The sequence below is a fragment of the Erithacus rubecula genome (assembly GCF_903797595.1).
Source record: "Erithacus rubecula genome assembly, contig: SUPER_Z_unloc_1, whole genome shotgun sequence".
NCBI classification, from domain to species: domain Eukaryota; kingdom Metazoa; phylum Chordata; class Aves; order Passeriformes; family Muscicapidae; genus Erithacus; species Erithacus rubecula.
In genome coordinates this window covers 1,530,842-1,546,977 of record NW_027635590.1, presented here as the reverse complement: position 1 = coordinate 1,546,977, position 16,136 = coordinate 1,530,842, and the positions used below count along the sequence as shown (strand labels likewise).

The 16,136-nt window shown below is 37.0% G+C and overlaps 2 protein-coding genes across 3 annotated transcripts in view; one reads left to right on the top strand and one right to left on the bottom strand.

Annotated features, from left to right (window-relative positions):
- The window catches only part of LNPEP (leucyl and cystinyl aminopeptidase), a 56,226-nt gene that overhangs the window by 4,825 nt on the left and 35,265 nt on the right, over nt 1-16,136 (bottom strand). For both annotated transcript variants that reach the window (XM_079330823.1, XM_079330822.1), the window contains 6 exons: nt 10,807-10,938; nt 8,051-8,182; nt 6,795-6,955; nt 2,891-2,979; nt 2,061-2,241; nt 1,196-1,352 (listed from right to left, as the gene is read on the bottom strand). In XM_079330823.1, the coding sequence (XP_079186949.1) occupies nt 1,196-1,352; nt 2,061-2,241; nt 2,891-2,979; nt 6,795-6,955; nt 8,051-8,182; nt 10,807-10,938 (852 nt within the window). The remainder of the gene's footprint in view (nt 1-1,195; nt 1,353-2,060; nt 2,242-2,890; nt 2,980-6,794; nt 6,956-8,050; nt 8,183-10,806; nt 10,939-16,136) is intronic.
- Nucleotides 1-16,136, top strand: part of LOC306814620 (serine/threonine-protein kinase PAK 3-like) — a 69,937-nt gene that overhangs the window by 44,381 nt on the left and 9,420 nt on the right. The gene's annotated exons all lie outside the window — the stretch shown is intronic.

Genomic DNA, 16,136 nt, shown 5'->3' with positions numbered 1-16,136 from the left:
ATAAATCTGAAAGATGGGCCAGGTTACATCTTTCCATTGCACATGGAAACCGGAGATTGCTCTTTGAGCCATAACTCAGACTTACTTGTAATCAGCTTACAATCTCAATGTACTACAACTTCTGTAAGTTTAACTGCTCATAACATCACCAAATCACAGTAAATATGTCTTCATTTAGCACAGAGAAACAACTTCTGTATGTCTATAGGCTGAACACCCTTCAGTTTTATAGTTCTGCAGCTTGCCAAACCACAGCTGGATCCCTGATCAACCACCACAACTCAGCTGAAACTTCTGGAACTTAAATAAAACTGCACAGACACTGCATTGCAAAACAGAGCTCAGGCTGTTAATAGCAGATACATAGCAACTTTGGGAAAATTAAAATAGTGCTCTTTTTTCTTATGTTTCTTTAAGGACACACACATTATTTCTACCTATCATAAAGAAAACACATTTGCTATTTTATCTAATAATATAATAATTTTCTTATAGACTAAACCCCTTTACTCACGTTTTTACACCATAAAGCAGCAAAGTTCATTTTAAACCAGTAGATGAGTATTGAGAAGAAGTTCCATAAAATGAAGGTATAGAGAAATTAAAGATATATACTCATCAAGAACAGAACCTACAATACTGATTTCACTGTCAAGTCTGTAGAACTGTATTGTATTACTCTATCACACAACTGGAACAGGACTATGACAGCCATACTTGTGTTTCTCTTTTTAAAGAAAATGGTTCTGTTTTTTTCTCCTGTATCTCTACAAAGCAACTAGATCTACGATCTCCAGCCACTCTAACTTTTGAAAATAACTTTTCTGTGCAAAGAAAGTATATGGAATCTGTTCAATTACATATTTGTATTAAATTGACCTATTTGGGCACTTTAAGATAGCCCCAGACACCACTGTGCTCCTACTGTACCACACTCCCTACAAAACATTTTGGGGCATATGGGTATGGTATGGAAACAGGGAAAGGAGAGGAGAAGAAGCTGGACCAAAAAATAGCATTTTGGTAAGAGACCATTAGAAAAAGTTGGCAAGACTGGCAACTCTCTTGAATCACTGTCCAGCTTAGTGAAATTAATGAATATGTTCAGCTGTCAACATGTAAAAAGAGAATATAACTATAAAGAACATTATAACTAATTATTTTAAATTATCATTTATGAAAAACTAAGACATACCATGACCCGTGCTGCCAGTTGTTGCTCACCCTTTTTGTCTAAAAGGCTGTATATAAGACTCAGCTGAAACAAAGCTTGAGTAAGTGGTGCAGTGCTGTTCTCTTCATTGAGGTAATCAATCAACTCAAAGGCCTTTTCCAGAGACTCTCTTCCTAGACTATGGGTCAATAAACACAAACATTAAAATGGACTGCAGAACAAAAGCACTTCCTGAAACAAATCACAAGTGATGCTTTCGATTACAGTAACAGAGAGCGAAGTGATAGAGAGAGTGACATAAGAAACAATTTACATTGGAAATTTTCATATTTTAACTTCAGTGAGATTATAACAAAGCAACAATGGCCACTAACATGCCTTCAGTTAACAAAAATTGAAAATGAGTAAGGAAGTGCAGCAAGGACATCTGAAAATTTTCATCATAAATAAGGGTACTCAAATAGAACAGCAGCTTCCAAAGAGACTATCCATAATGGTCAGCCTCACCTGCTCTAAGCGTGGTGGCGAAGCACATGAGAGGGCATCAGTAAAAATTTAAGATGGAAATGGCTTATTTTTCTAAAGAAAAGCACTAGAGGAGTACGGGAAAACAGTCTAGCAGGCAGATTATTGGACACTAAAGAAAACAGTGTCTTCCAGAAATGGAAACTATCATGTGGCTCTCTGTGATCCACATAAATAGATGATGCTATTAAGATGAGGGAGATAACATCTACAGCATCAGTGAAGAGTTTTAACAAGGCTATGGAAGACTGAATTAAACTTTCTCTAAAGCAGTTGTCTCTAGAAACTAAAAAGGATCTTCTCTGACTTGGAAGAAACTTGAAACACACATTAAATACCTTTTCCAATACAGAAGTCTTACCGTGCAAGGTTGAAGATATTGTTGATCAAATTTACTCTGTCTTTAGGACTCAGAGCAGTGTGGTTTTTTTTCAACAGATCAATCAGTGTTTTCCAGTCTTCAGCATAGTGTACTATGTAATAGCCGTTCATGTCCACATTGAATTTTATCCATTCCACCTCTTCTGGAAGTTCAATGATAGCTATTGGACAAACAGTATGTTATCAGCAGAAACAAACATTTAACAACTTGTTCAAATCAAAGTCTATGAAGTAGACTAGTTCCAGAAAGACAGTAAATTCTTCCACACTATTTCCCCCTACACTCAAGAAGGAAAAGCCAGGATGAATGTCTCTACAGACAGCTCAAAAATTTGAGGTTGTACTTCCTCCTCCCTCTTTCTATATCTGACCGAAAGAACATTGTCACAGTCTGCCCCGATTTGCATCAGTTAATTTTTCTCCTTTTGTCTTGTCATTCTTTCAAACGGCCCCACCTACTGTTCCAAATACAATATTTTCCTACACAATTATATAAAATAAACATTTCAGTGGAAAGTCCCTTCCTAACATTTCAGCAAACTGGCAGACTAACTTTCACATAAATTGCTCTCTAAGAACATGCAGTGTGAGAGATTGCATGTATGCACTGTGATGAAAACCACAAGCTTTCACAAATTTTAAACCTGTGCTTCTGTTCCAGTAGCTGTCATGCATTTATACACACAATGTACAGGGAACCATCTCCCTGATGCTGACAACACCAGCAGTACTTTGCTCCAGATCTCTGAAATCATAATTACGTATCTGTAATACTTAAGTAATTTGCGACTGAAGCTTTTAGTCACATACCTGACTTCTGATCCAGTAAATAGGCATTAGTACAATGGGTGAAGTTGCACCTATTTGTTATGTAAGTTAGAGGAATATGCCACAGGTAACTGCAAAGGAAAACAAATGTTTACTGACATGTTATATACATATTACTTCCCTGAATGGTTTGGTTTAATTTAATTTAATTTAATTTAATTTTGTATACTAATAACACTAGAATGACTGAAAGCTGTGTAAAATAATGAAGTATAAATCTCACTAATATAATCAGAATATGATGAAAGAATAAATGTACAACATGCATAGAAATTATATTTTTAAATTCCACCATGTTGAGAAATGGGTAAATTTTACAGAACATATTAGGTTCAAAGAGAACTTTTAAAGTCATCTAGCTCCCCTGCAATGAGCAGGGACATCTTCAACTAGATCATGAAGATGATCAGAGTCTCATCCAACCTGGCCCTGAATATTTTCAGGGATGGGGCATGGACCACCTCTCTTGGCCACCAGTGCCACTGTTTCATCACCCTTACTGTAAAAATAGTATTCCTTGTATCTTATCTACCCTCCTTTATTTTAAAACCATTATTCCAGCCCTATCAAGACAGAACCTGCTAAAAATCTGTCCTGATCTTTCCTTTAAGTACTTGAAAGAATGCAGTGAGGTCACCCCAGAGCCTTTTGTTCTCCAGGATGAACAAACCAAACTATCTGTCCTTGTACAGGAGAGGTGTTCTGTCCATCTGATTGTTCTTGTGAACCTACTCTGGACTCACTCCAACAGGTCCATGTCCTTCCTATGCTTGGACCCCAGAGCTGGATGCAGGGTTCCAGGTGGGGTCTCACCAGAGTGGAGCAGAGGGACAGAATCCACTCCCTCCCCTGCTGCCCACGCTGCTTTGGATGCAGCCCAAAATATAACTGGAATTCTGGGCTGTGAACACACACAGTTAACCTGTGTCTAGTATCACCAATCCTGCCAAGTTCTCCATTGCAAGGTTGCTCTGGATTTGTTCATCCCCCAGCCTGTGCTGAAACCAGGGGCTGCTCTGACCAAGGGCCCACTGCTCAAGTTTGTACAGATTCCTCTGGATGGCACCCCTTTCCCCAGGCACACCAACTGCCCCACTCAGCTTGGTGTCATATACAAATTTTCTGTGGGGGAGCTTGATCTCACTGTGTAGGTCACTAACGAAGATCTTAAACCACACTAGTCCCTAATGGACTCCACTTTTCTTAGTACTTCTTTCCCAGTTCTCACATGCTAGGTAGCTCATCCAAACTCATACAGACAGTAAATCTCCAGATGCATCAGAAATTCATCCAGTATTATTTTTATCTGAATCCAACATTATTTTTCTGATCTTTTACAAGTTTTAACTAAAATTTTAAAATTATCCAAGTACAAGACTCAAATTCCAAATCATGGTATAGAAACCATAATTAATTGCATTGCACAACGACTTTCTTAAGTGAACTGCAAACTGGAAGAATAAATGCTAAGGAGGCTCATAATGATGGCAAGGACTTCGATATTTAGAGAAAAACACAAATCGGAGTGGGATGAAAAGCTGCACACACTAATCTGATTTTGAGAGGGACCACCTGTATGACTCACACAGGGCGCTCTTTTTTCAAAACTTTTTCATGCATGCCCCAAATTTACTTCAACTAGAAACAGAAATTACTTAGCTTAAAAATTACTTAGCTTTCTTTCTCTGCATAACAAAAGTAAAACAGAGCCTTCTAAATTCCCGTATCTCAAGAAACAAATTTCTTTCACAGACCTAGTTTTCTGCAAGACAATGAAATGGACTCAGCTCCTGTTGAAACCTCAAACAACTCAGCAAAACCAGAAAATTCAAAAGAATTCACACTTACATATTTTTGTTAGAAGACACTGTTGAGGTAAGTTACATTTGCAGGAAACAAAATTTTAAAATTTCCAACTGCAAAATCATTGCATCTTCGGTATTTGCGTACGTACTCCCTTTCAGGTTTTGGTACAATGGATATTGCTTCTGTCATATATTCAGTCATTTGCTGTCATGCAGTAGTGTAATTTTAAAATTTCGAAGCCAAGAATGCACTGATTCTAGCTTCTCTACCTCCTTGGAGCAAAGCCCAAGGTATACACTGAATTTTGGAAGTAAGAAGGATAGGATTTAAAGTAGGATACTGCATCTGTAACTTCTGTAGATCTTCTGCAACCTTCTGTTATGGGCTGATGTTTGGACTGGCTTTTTTTTTTGCTTTTTTTGTGCAGCTGCTAGTTTTTTTTTTTAGATAGTTTTATTTAGGCTGGTGTTTTTTAGCTTTTTTTTTTTTGCTGCGTTTTAGTTGTGGGCTGTGTTTTGCTTTTTGCTGTTTGCTTAGCTGTGACTTTTTTTTTTGGCTGCTTTGGCTGTTTTTTTTTCTTTTTTTTTTAGCTGTTTTGTTTGTGCTTTTGTGTTAGCTTGTTTTAAGTTTGCTTTTGCTTGTTTTAAGCTTGCTTTAGCTTGTTTTGGGCTTGCTTTGGCCTGCTTTTGGCTGCCCCTCCACCTCTCTTCCTTCTTTTTGCTTTAGGGTTTTGCACTGACTTTAAAAGACAAAAATTTGGACTTTGGGGGCCGCTGCTGGAAGTTAGCTTAGGAGGCTTTGCTGCTTTTTTTGGCGAAAACTGGCTAAGTTTGTTTTATTTAGGTTTGGGTTGGGAGAGTGTTTTTTTTGTATTTTTGTTAATAAAAAGTTTTTTTCATTTTTACTTCAAAAACAATTTTTTTTAAGCTTAGTAAAGGAAAAAATTGTAAAAAAAAAGGGGGGGGGGGCTTTTTGGAGCTTTTTTTTCTTAAATTTGTCTTAAACTTAGACATACTTTTTTTCTGGTGCTGATAATCTGAAGGTCGTGAGTTCCTCACACGGGGCACCAAAAAGTATGTCTAAATTTAAAACAAATTTAAAAAAAAAAAGCTCCAAAAAGCCCCCCCCCCTTTTTTTTTACAATTTTTTCCTTTACTAAGCTTAAAAAAAATGTTTTTAAAGTAAAAATAAAAAAAACTTTTTATTAACAAAAATACAAAAAAAACACTCTCCCAACCCAAACCTAAATAAAACAAACTTAGCCAGTTTTCACCAAAAAAAGCAGCAAAGCCTCCTAAGCTAACTTCCAGCAGCAGCCCCCAAAGTCCAAATTTTTGTCTTTTAAAGTCAGTGCAAAACCCTAAAGCAAAAAAAAAAAAAAAAAAAAAAAAAAAAGCAGCCAAAAGCAAGCCAAAGCAAGCCCAAAACAAGCTAAAGCAAGCTTAAAACAAGCAAAAGCAAACTTAAAACAAGCTAACACAAAAGCACAAACAAAACAGCTAAAAAAAAAAAAAAAAAAAAAACGGCCAAAGCAGCCAAAAAAAAAAGTCACAGCTAAGCAAACAGCAAAAAGCAAAACACAGCCCACAACTAAAGCGCAGCAAAAAAAAAAAAGCTAAAAAACACCAGCCTAAATAAAATTATCTAAAAAAAAAACTAGCAGCTGCACAAAAAAAGCAAAAAAAAAAGCCAGTCCAAACATCAGCCCATAACACCTTCCTTTCTTCAGTCTTGTTAAACACACAAAACTTCCTCAAAAATAGAGAAACCTTTACTTAAGAGATCTGCCTTTTGCTATTGAAAACCAACTCATGATGTCAAGCTTAAAAGCTTCAGGGAAATGATGCAGGTAAGAAATTGAGATTATAAAGGGTGTCACTGATTTTTACCAGTTGCCTCAATGGAAATAGACATAGACCTTCAGGCAGATACTAGATGTGTGAATTTCTGTGCTGAATTCTCTAATACTACCTGCCTTCCAAGTAAACACTAAAAGGCCTAAATACAAGTAAGGAAGATGTACAAGGTTTAAGACAGCAGTCTGCTTTTAATGGATAAAAGGTTTTAAGAAGGAAATAACCTTGCATCTGATGTCCAATTTTCTGGTTCCACACGATACAAAAATTTCTCTTGTTGTACTGAAATATTCTTTCCCTTTCGGACAACAGTGACTAAAGGAAATCCTTTATGCTCAATCCAAGTCTTCATCATTTTTTTTACATCTAATGTTCCATTGGTAATCTGTAAAAACAATCATAACATAACAAGAAAATTGCAAATGGAGAAAACTTCCTTAAGTTACCAATTAAGTGGTAGCATGATTCCACATCTGTAAACAATCACTCTGACAGTGAATTTGTAAATTTTCACCACTCCCAGGGGCCTGGCTGTGCAGCTGGTTTTTAATCAAATGAAGAGTGCACCTGCCTAGGCCAGGAACTGCCAGCTTTTCCAGGAACATGCCATGAGAGACAGTATCAAAGGCCCCACCAAAGGTCAGGCAAATAACACCCACAGCCTTTTCCTCAACCACCAGGTGGGTCACCTAGACATAAAAAGAGACCAGGCTGGTCAGACAGGACCTGTGCCTCCTAAATCCATGCTGCCTGGGCCTGATTCACTGATTGTCCTGTATGTACTATGTAATGATACTAAAGATGATCTGCTACATGACCTTCCCTAGCACTCAGTTCAGGCCAACAGGCCTGCAGCTCCCTGGACCCATCTTTCCCCCACCCTTCCTCCTGTCTCTCCACCCTCCTTTTCTCTAGCAAATCTGACCCTCACAGCCTTGATGAATCTAGTCCTCACTCTCTTCTGCCTTGCTTTCCTGAGCCCTTCACACTCATTTTAAAATCAGACACGGCTTTATGCCTGCCTTACAGTCTGCTTTCCTAAAATTTCATTGCACTTGTTAAAACGGATGCTACTAGTAGACAGTAACCCAAGACCTCTGCTTGGCTGGATTTAGCTATCCCTTGAAAGTAATTTTTATGCTGAATTTTATTACTTTTATTCTGGTCTTAACACACTATCCATGTAATTCTAGAGAGGATATGTCCATATTGGATGGACTTGCATAGCAGTACACACCCACTCATAGTGCTTTTCTGGGATGATACTCAATGTAGCCCTAGAGGCTTCAGTAATCTATCTATATAAGAGAACTTTGGAATAGGATAGCAAAAAATTCTGAGTATTTACCTGAAGTACATTATTCTAATTTTTTCATAAACAAGGGAAAAAAAAACCAAACAAACTTATGATATTCTCAGAAAAGTGGAGAACAAAAAAAAAAAAAAAAGAAAAGAAGAACAGTGTGTCAAAGATGGATACCTCATTCATGCTGTCCCATAGGTCATCACTCTGAGCAGTTCCGTAGCTGTGATTATGCAAGTATACCTCAATGCCAGCTTGGAAAACATCCTTACTGAGATAATGCTTCAGCATCAAAAGAAGGGAAGCCCCCTATAGGGAGAAGAAAAAAAAGAAAATTAATCAGTAAATTGAAGTTATAGAACTTTTAAGAATATGCATATTTTAGCTCTTTCACAGTACAGGAGTAAGTCAGAAGTTGGCAGATCTTATTCCAGTAATATCCTTCAAACACACTCAGTTGCCTTGGAAAAATACTTCTACTATTTCATGAATTCAGAAAAGGCTAATGCAGTTTGAAAATCTTTCCTAGTTTCTTTGGAAACGAAAAATATTTAAAGGCTCAAACTACAATTAAAAAATAGACTGGTAGAATTTGATATTTTTTCCAATTAATATAATCTGGAAAATATTGTCTTCTTCCTGCTATGTCTCTGCTGGCTGCCATTTTTCATTACCAATACTCATCTGTATGGTACAGAACTGCACTTACGAGTCAGTGTCTAACAGTCACACAATGTGCAGTTCTATCAAAAACCTAAAAACACAGAAAAAAAAATGAGATACACCATTTGGTAGGCTGGGATTTTAAAAATGATAGAACAAGAAAAACAAGTACATTTTTATGTGTTTAAATACAGCCATGTCTTGTAAATAAGGAAAAAAAAAAGTAGTTTCAGTATCAAAAGGGCTGTGAATGTTTCTATGTCAAAGCCACGAATAAGTAAATTGCCTGAGGACTTGCATGCTCTAGAACTGAACACAGATGAGCAGCCATAGATCAAGAATAGTTTAAAGGAGCACTTTCCAGTTTTGATACTATTTCTAGGAAAGAAACAAGTAACGGAGAAGATCTTAGACAGATAATTCATTGTTCTCATGTTCCAAACTCAAGTTCTGGAATTTGAGTAACATTGCATCTGAACCTGAAGGCTGCCTGGTTACTCCCTACTCATCAAAAGCCAGGAGTAGCCCTTACAACAGTTTTTAATAATATGTCCACAATTTCCTCTCCTGTATGTATCCATACTTAACCTACAGCTTTGCTCCTTTGTTTTTCCTACTGTCATATCCTTCCATACACTCTTGTTGCAGGTGGATCTTGTCCAACCTACGGGTGTTAGGTTTCCTGACAGTCTGAAAACAGTCAGACTAAAAATAAAATTGTACAATTATTTCTGTTCCAGACAGTACAATGTCGAGGTCACCCACTAATCTGTGTCAGTTGACAGCCCAGTAAAACAATTCTGTTGTACAATTCAGTAACAGACAACCCTTTGCTTATAAGTGACTACATTACAAATGTCTTTTCAAGTGAACTGCCAAAAACTCCACCTATGCCATAGGGACAAGAGTAGCAGAATACAAAAACTTCATCCATGAAGAAAAAGCTATGCAATAAAATCCTCTGCATACAGAAAGCAGCTGTGAGAACACTATTTCTGACATAGTGCAAAACCCTTTTGGCCAGCTCTTAAAGGTGTAAGTTGGTATAATTCTATTCGAAATGTGCACACACTTATTAGTAGCAATGAAGTAATACAATAATTCTCCAAGTATAATGTTATACTGATTTAATGAAATTCCAATCAGTTAGGGAACTTTTCCACTAAAATTATATAGAGATGTTTCAATCAGTCAAAGACTGACAGAATTTGTATCTCTAAAGTTAGTTGGCTACAGACATAATTGTGCTAAATGCATGGCTTCCAGAAGTTCACCAAAAATGGAATTACTTGAGACAGCACCTCTGAAGCATAAAACAACAGCCATGCCTTTTGGTTAAAAGAGAGAACCCAGATTCCATTTGTCAACCAAGGTAACCTGGAAATCACACACATCTGTTCTTGCAGAGTCCAAAATAAATGGAAGTACCTATTCAAGGATACCAGACGACATGTGTTGACCAGTTGACACTTGCAAAAATAAGTCAGAGGAAACAAACCAAGACTGTCATGGGAACTGCATTCCACTGAGCAGAGGAAGAGATAGCATTTGACTGTTTTCTAGTAGAAAACAGCTGTCCTCATGATTTCTAATTAGATGAAAATGCAAGATAATGATAGAAAGAAGTGGCAGCTAATCCAAAATAAACAAAGGTTTTCCTCAACACTACCAAAATCTGGTATGTAAAACCTGAGACAATGCGAATAAAAATTTTGCAAATACAGGCATTTCCTCTCTCATGCATTTTTAAGCAAGGCTTTAATAACACAAGCCTCACACACAACTCCCACTTCACATTAGAAATAATAATGTTTCAAACAACCAGAATATGCAGTAAAATAATTTGCATTCAGAGGCAAGCTTCCAGTACAGGATATTTCTAAAATACTGTTTTATCTTTTTTTTAAGCCAGGGAGAATATAAGATTGAGTGATTACTTTATGCTTTGTTTTTACCCTTTTTTTAATCTTTAAACTTGTTATAGTCTACTCTCAGAATAATATATGCCTAACTGGTTATGTTGCTTTGCCTGTTGGTTCCCGTCTCACATCTTCATGAGTATTAGATTTTGTGCTCAAGCATCCAAAAGTATGGTAAGTAAGGCCACAAACACAGATACATAATATTTTCCTAATTAAATGCCACACAGATGCTCAAAAACGTAATTGAGAAATCCTACATTGTTTAAGTATTTACTTGTGATTCCACATTTGTATTTTCAATAGCTAATGTATCACTATCCAAATATTTTGCAATGTTTTCATAGTTACCTTGATATAAGAAAGAGCATCAAACATTTCTTCGATTTGCTCTGAAGACTGAACAGCAGAAGAGACTGGATGTGAAGAATTCAAGACATCCTTCATCATAGCCTTGAAAATTAAATTAAGGAAATCTTCATCCTAGAAGAGAAATATTTTTTTATATTTATATTTTTTATATTCTTGAAACATACATGTCAAGCAGAAAAATAAAAGTGGTCTCTGCTTTGCTTCTCCATTGCTCTAGGCAGCAAAAGAACTGACGGTTTATCATTTTTAAAAGCTACTATTTCCCTGTCAGATTTTAGCAGTGGAATCTCACTTTTGAGTTTGCATCATTATAGTGACTTTTAAGCCTGTCTCAGGCAACTGTGTCATTGGCACTAAACAAAATGCACCTTCTAAATAAGTGTATGTCAAATTTCACATTTGGCTCACCACTGTTCTCAGTTCACTTACAGAGGGAATGGAATACAAAAATATTACTTTCATGTGCTTTAAGCATGAAGTCTAGAGAAATTATTCACTACAGTAATGTTTGGGAGAATGTAAACAGCACCTTAACTAATGATTACCAAAGCATGAAGTCTAGAGAAATTATTCACTACAGTAATGTTTGGGAGAATGTACACAGCACCTTAACTAATGATTACCAAAGCCTCTCACTTCTTTTTTTTCCAGAATGAGGATATTTGAATTTAATACATTGGTGTCAGATAAAGAAAACCCCAAATGCTGAAAAGAAGCTTATCATATTGGTATTTGTCCATTTCACTTCATCATGGCAAGAAAACAATTCTCTATACAGCAAAAAACCCAACAATAACAACAACAAACTCACAAAACCCCTCTGTGAAATATAATAAAAATAACTGTTAAAGTTTAAAATGTTAAGCTATTCTTGAATGGAGAAGTTCTGGGTGATGTCTTTTATTTTTATCAAAACACATTCTGGCACCATCAAACAATGAAATAAGATATTGGTCAAGGCAGCTTATGACACAGCTTTTGGAATGAAGTACACATATGTTAAATGTGTCCTTGTTAAAAAAGGACGCTACTTGTGTCCCACCCTCAGCACTATGCAGCCAACAAGTAGATTGGCTACATACTTTTGTACATACTTTTGGTGACAATGAAACCGAACAACCAAGCTAGACCAATTGAGAAGTTTTGAAATATTCAGTGCTGTAAAAGAATTCTACTGGACCAGGATAGCAACTCAAGTTTCTTTATACTAATAAGTGCGAATTAAGATCTCAAACTCACACTTCTTCAGAATGCTGAGAAGAACACATTCTATCAGGCAGAACACAGTCAGTACAAATCAGGTGTTTAATCCCATGACTAAGATATAAACACTCCGAGAAGTTTATTTCAGGGCTAAGGTATGTCCTCTCCTTGGAGATATCTTTATCCAGAACGCAAAGTTAGTCTCTCCACTACCCTCTACATTTAATTCCACTGACCTTTTTTTATCTGCCTGTCATTCTCAATCACAATAAAGTTTTATAGCAGTAGCTGATATGCTTTCCTAGGAGAAGAGACACCAAATCTGAATCCATTATGTTTTCCAGTGTCTGAAAAGCTAGGTCACTTAGTACATGAGTGAGTTTGTAAATAATCGCTATATTATTTTATCAGAAATATTCTATCCTTCAGCTATATATGTAAACAGAAGTGCCAGCAGAAGCAGTGCTTTGTACTAAATGTAACTCAAGGCTATCAGAATCCTATGTGGTGGACCATTTGATACTTTTATGTCAGGCCCGCTCATTCATGAAACCCAAACTGATTCAGACAAGCAAGTACGACCACGACGGGAAGACAGGAGTTACACCATGTAGGGAAAGAAAAAAAAAGGGAAGTTGTAATTCAGAGAACAAAGAGCATTTAGCTGGAAAGAAAAGACTATTCAGTAAAGGCAGCAGATGTACAAAAAATGTAACAATCAGCAGATGTACAGCAGTTTGCAGAAAGAACTATTATATAAGCCATTATCTTTGAGAGAAAAGTCTGATGTTGCAATGAGGGAATTGATCACTAATATTATTGGTTAGCAAGCTATTAACAATTATACTATTACCTTTCCAGGCTCATGCTATTCTAACTCAATGGTGAAAATATTATAAAATCTATGGACACTTTTAATAAACATCTCTGGTTGTACCACTACTAGGGACTGTGTTTCTTTCACATAATGTGCACATACGTCCTCTTTAAAGAGGAGACATACGATCTTCTAAGGTTATTTTGGACCTGCAGTGCATCCTGACTGCACCAATGGTGAGCTTCAAGGATTGCTGAGGATGTCCTTTCATTGCTGGCTAATAAACAAGTTAGTGATGCAGTCCTTTCCTCATAAAATGTGCAACAGTATCTCTAAACTAGAAGCCTTCCATAAAAACTGCTCATTACATATAGCAAAGGAGCAAAATCTTAAAATTCAGGAAAAGAAACCGATACAACTCCTTACATGGGTGAAAACTAACTGTCCCAGGTACCCCTATAAAAGCTCTTATGATCTCAATCACTGGAAGTGAGTGGAGGGATGCTTTAAAAGCATGTCAAGTGTGCACCTGAGATTAACTCAGATGAATTTATAACATGGAAAAGTATATATTCTGCATAGCAAACTTCTCATAACTCTGAAGACACAGTACTCCAGCTGTAAATTCTCCTGCAGATGCTTCCCCTGCATCCATAGTAACGCTTTCATGCTCTAATTTGCATGTGGAGGGGACCACTGGGAAGGTAAAAAAAGTGATCTTGGAGAAAAAAATCTGTGATTTGTACTCTAAAATACTGTCGTAACAGCTGAAAATTATGGCTGCAGCACCATCTACTGATGCAAAGGTGTCAAAGCAGCCCCTCATGACCGAAGTTTGGCTGCTCCCTGACTTTTTAGATACTGTAGAAAACCAGCTTTGTTTCAGGGGAATGTTGAATTGTTCCATCCTTTGCCTGTGGTTTATCAAGTCAATCAGCCTCTACACAAGCAACTTTTCTAAGAAACATGAGAGAATTAATAAAATCTATGAAAGAGAATGGTTTGCAATCTTCCTATACATTGAGACATACAGAAGGTATCGCAGAGAGCTGTTATGTTATCTGCTGACTGGAAATCTTTATTTAAATCGATAGCAGCACAATATTCTCTATGATAGACAGAGTACAACGGGCTTTGTGAAGACCAAGTACAGACTAACATAAACACTGCTAATGCTGCAATAACAAGGGATCATTTGACAGGGACTGGAGCAGATGATGATAAGAGAAGAGTTAAGGGTGCCCCCAGAAACATATAACCAAGTAATATAGAACTCTATAAGAACTCTGAAAAGAGTGTCAGACATTAATAAGCTGAACCTGGCTTCTTTACAATAAGGCAGGGACCTCAAGAGCCCTACATTTTATTGATTATTTGCAAACAGCTGTGAAAAGGCAAATTGATTAACCAGAGGCAGCAGAAGTTTTACTCAAACTCCTTAGCTTATGAAAACGCTAAGCCTGAGTGTCACAATGCACTTGATCTAGTTAAATACAAACCTGAAGTTTCCTTACATTACTTCATCAAAGCTTGTGCACATGTTGATACAGTACAATACAAAGCAGATTTAATAGCAGCCACCTTTGCTCAACAGCTACAGGTTGCTAGGGCAACAGTTAAAATGTTTGGACTGTGGAGCAGAAGGTCATAGGAAAAAACATGCTCAAAGAACAAACAAGGGAACATAAACCTAGTAAACCATGCCCTAGATGCAAGAAAGGTTACCACTGGAGCAATGAATGCCATTCTAAATATGATGAAACGGCAAACCTCTGCCACAGAAGGGAAACTCGAAGATGGGCTTGGAATCCTGTGTCCCACAACAAAATAGGATCCAGTGGCAGCAAACCCACACAGCTCAAGTTCAAGGAACATCAGGGGGACCTCAGGCAGTGCGGGGATGCCACAGCCACAATAAATGACATTTGTTCACCTTATACCTACAGGTTTAAATGGACCCCTTACTTTTAAATGTCATGCATCGTTACTCAGGAGATCAGCATCATCTGAAAGTGGACTTTTTATTTTACCAGGAATAATCAACTCTGATTCTAGGTGTGAAGGAAAGAAAAATAGTGCTAAAATGTCAGTTTGTGGTAGCAAGTGCTTTAAAACCAGTGTGACAGCAGTTTTCAAAGGTTTTGTTGTATCATTATGTGGATTATATACTGCTAGCAGCAGATGACCCTGCAGTATTGCAAAACTGTTTTGTCATTTTGTGTTTTTCTCTTGACAAATATGCTCTTCATACTGCAGCAGACAAGGTTCAAACTGTTCCACTATTTAAATATGGAACAATTATTTGAACAGAAAATTGTTCCTCAGCCCATTGTGCTGTGGACCTCTATTAAAACGCTATATGATTTGCAAAAATTATTAGGAACTATTAGTTGGCTCACACCTACCCTTGGTATCTCCACAGAGGAACTGTCACCCTTGTTTAATTTACTTAAGGGAGACAGAGATTTAGTATCTCCTCTCCTCACAAGCTGGATGCAGAAGCCAGTGAAGCATTGTACTTGTAACAAATAAAATTGAAATCTCTTTTGTACCCAAATTACAAGCAGAGTTACCACTGCGGCTTTTTCTTAACCTGGGTGAATTGTAATCATATGCACTAATAGCACAGTGGTGTATAAGTAACAATTGTGGATGATAAAGTGGGTATTTTTACCTCACACAATTTCAAAAACAGTAACTACATTGCTTGATGTGATTGTTAGACTTGTTCCCATAGGATGAAAATGATGCCAGACCCTAAGTGGGGAAGACCCTTCTCACATCCACAGTCCTTTGCCTGCAAACAATTTTCAAGATATGTTCCAAGAATCATTATCTTTACAGGCTGCCCTGACAGACTTTTTGGGAAACACTGTTAATCCTTTGTAAAAAATACACTTTTGCAATCTTTAAAAGATCTTTCTTTACAGACATGTTTTCTGACATTGTCACAGCCCTGTCTGGAGCAAAGACAGTTTTCATCAATGGTTTTGGGAAAGTTCAGAAGGCAGCTGCTGTTTGGAAAGACTCCACAGGGGATTGGGCAAACTGATTTTTCAGCCAAGGTCAACAAAACCAGTAGGGTTAGCAGCCACAGTAGAAGCTTTTCAATAATTTCAAAATGAACCTTTCAACTTAATATCAGATTCCTTGTATGGACTAGCTATTTTAAACTGTATTGAACATGACTTTTCAAAGCAGGTACTCAACAAAGATTTGCTTATGCTATTATCTACTCTTTATTTTGTTCAATGTAGATCTCACTGTTTTATGTATCTCAGGTCTCACT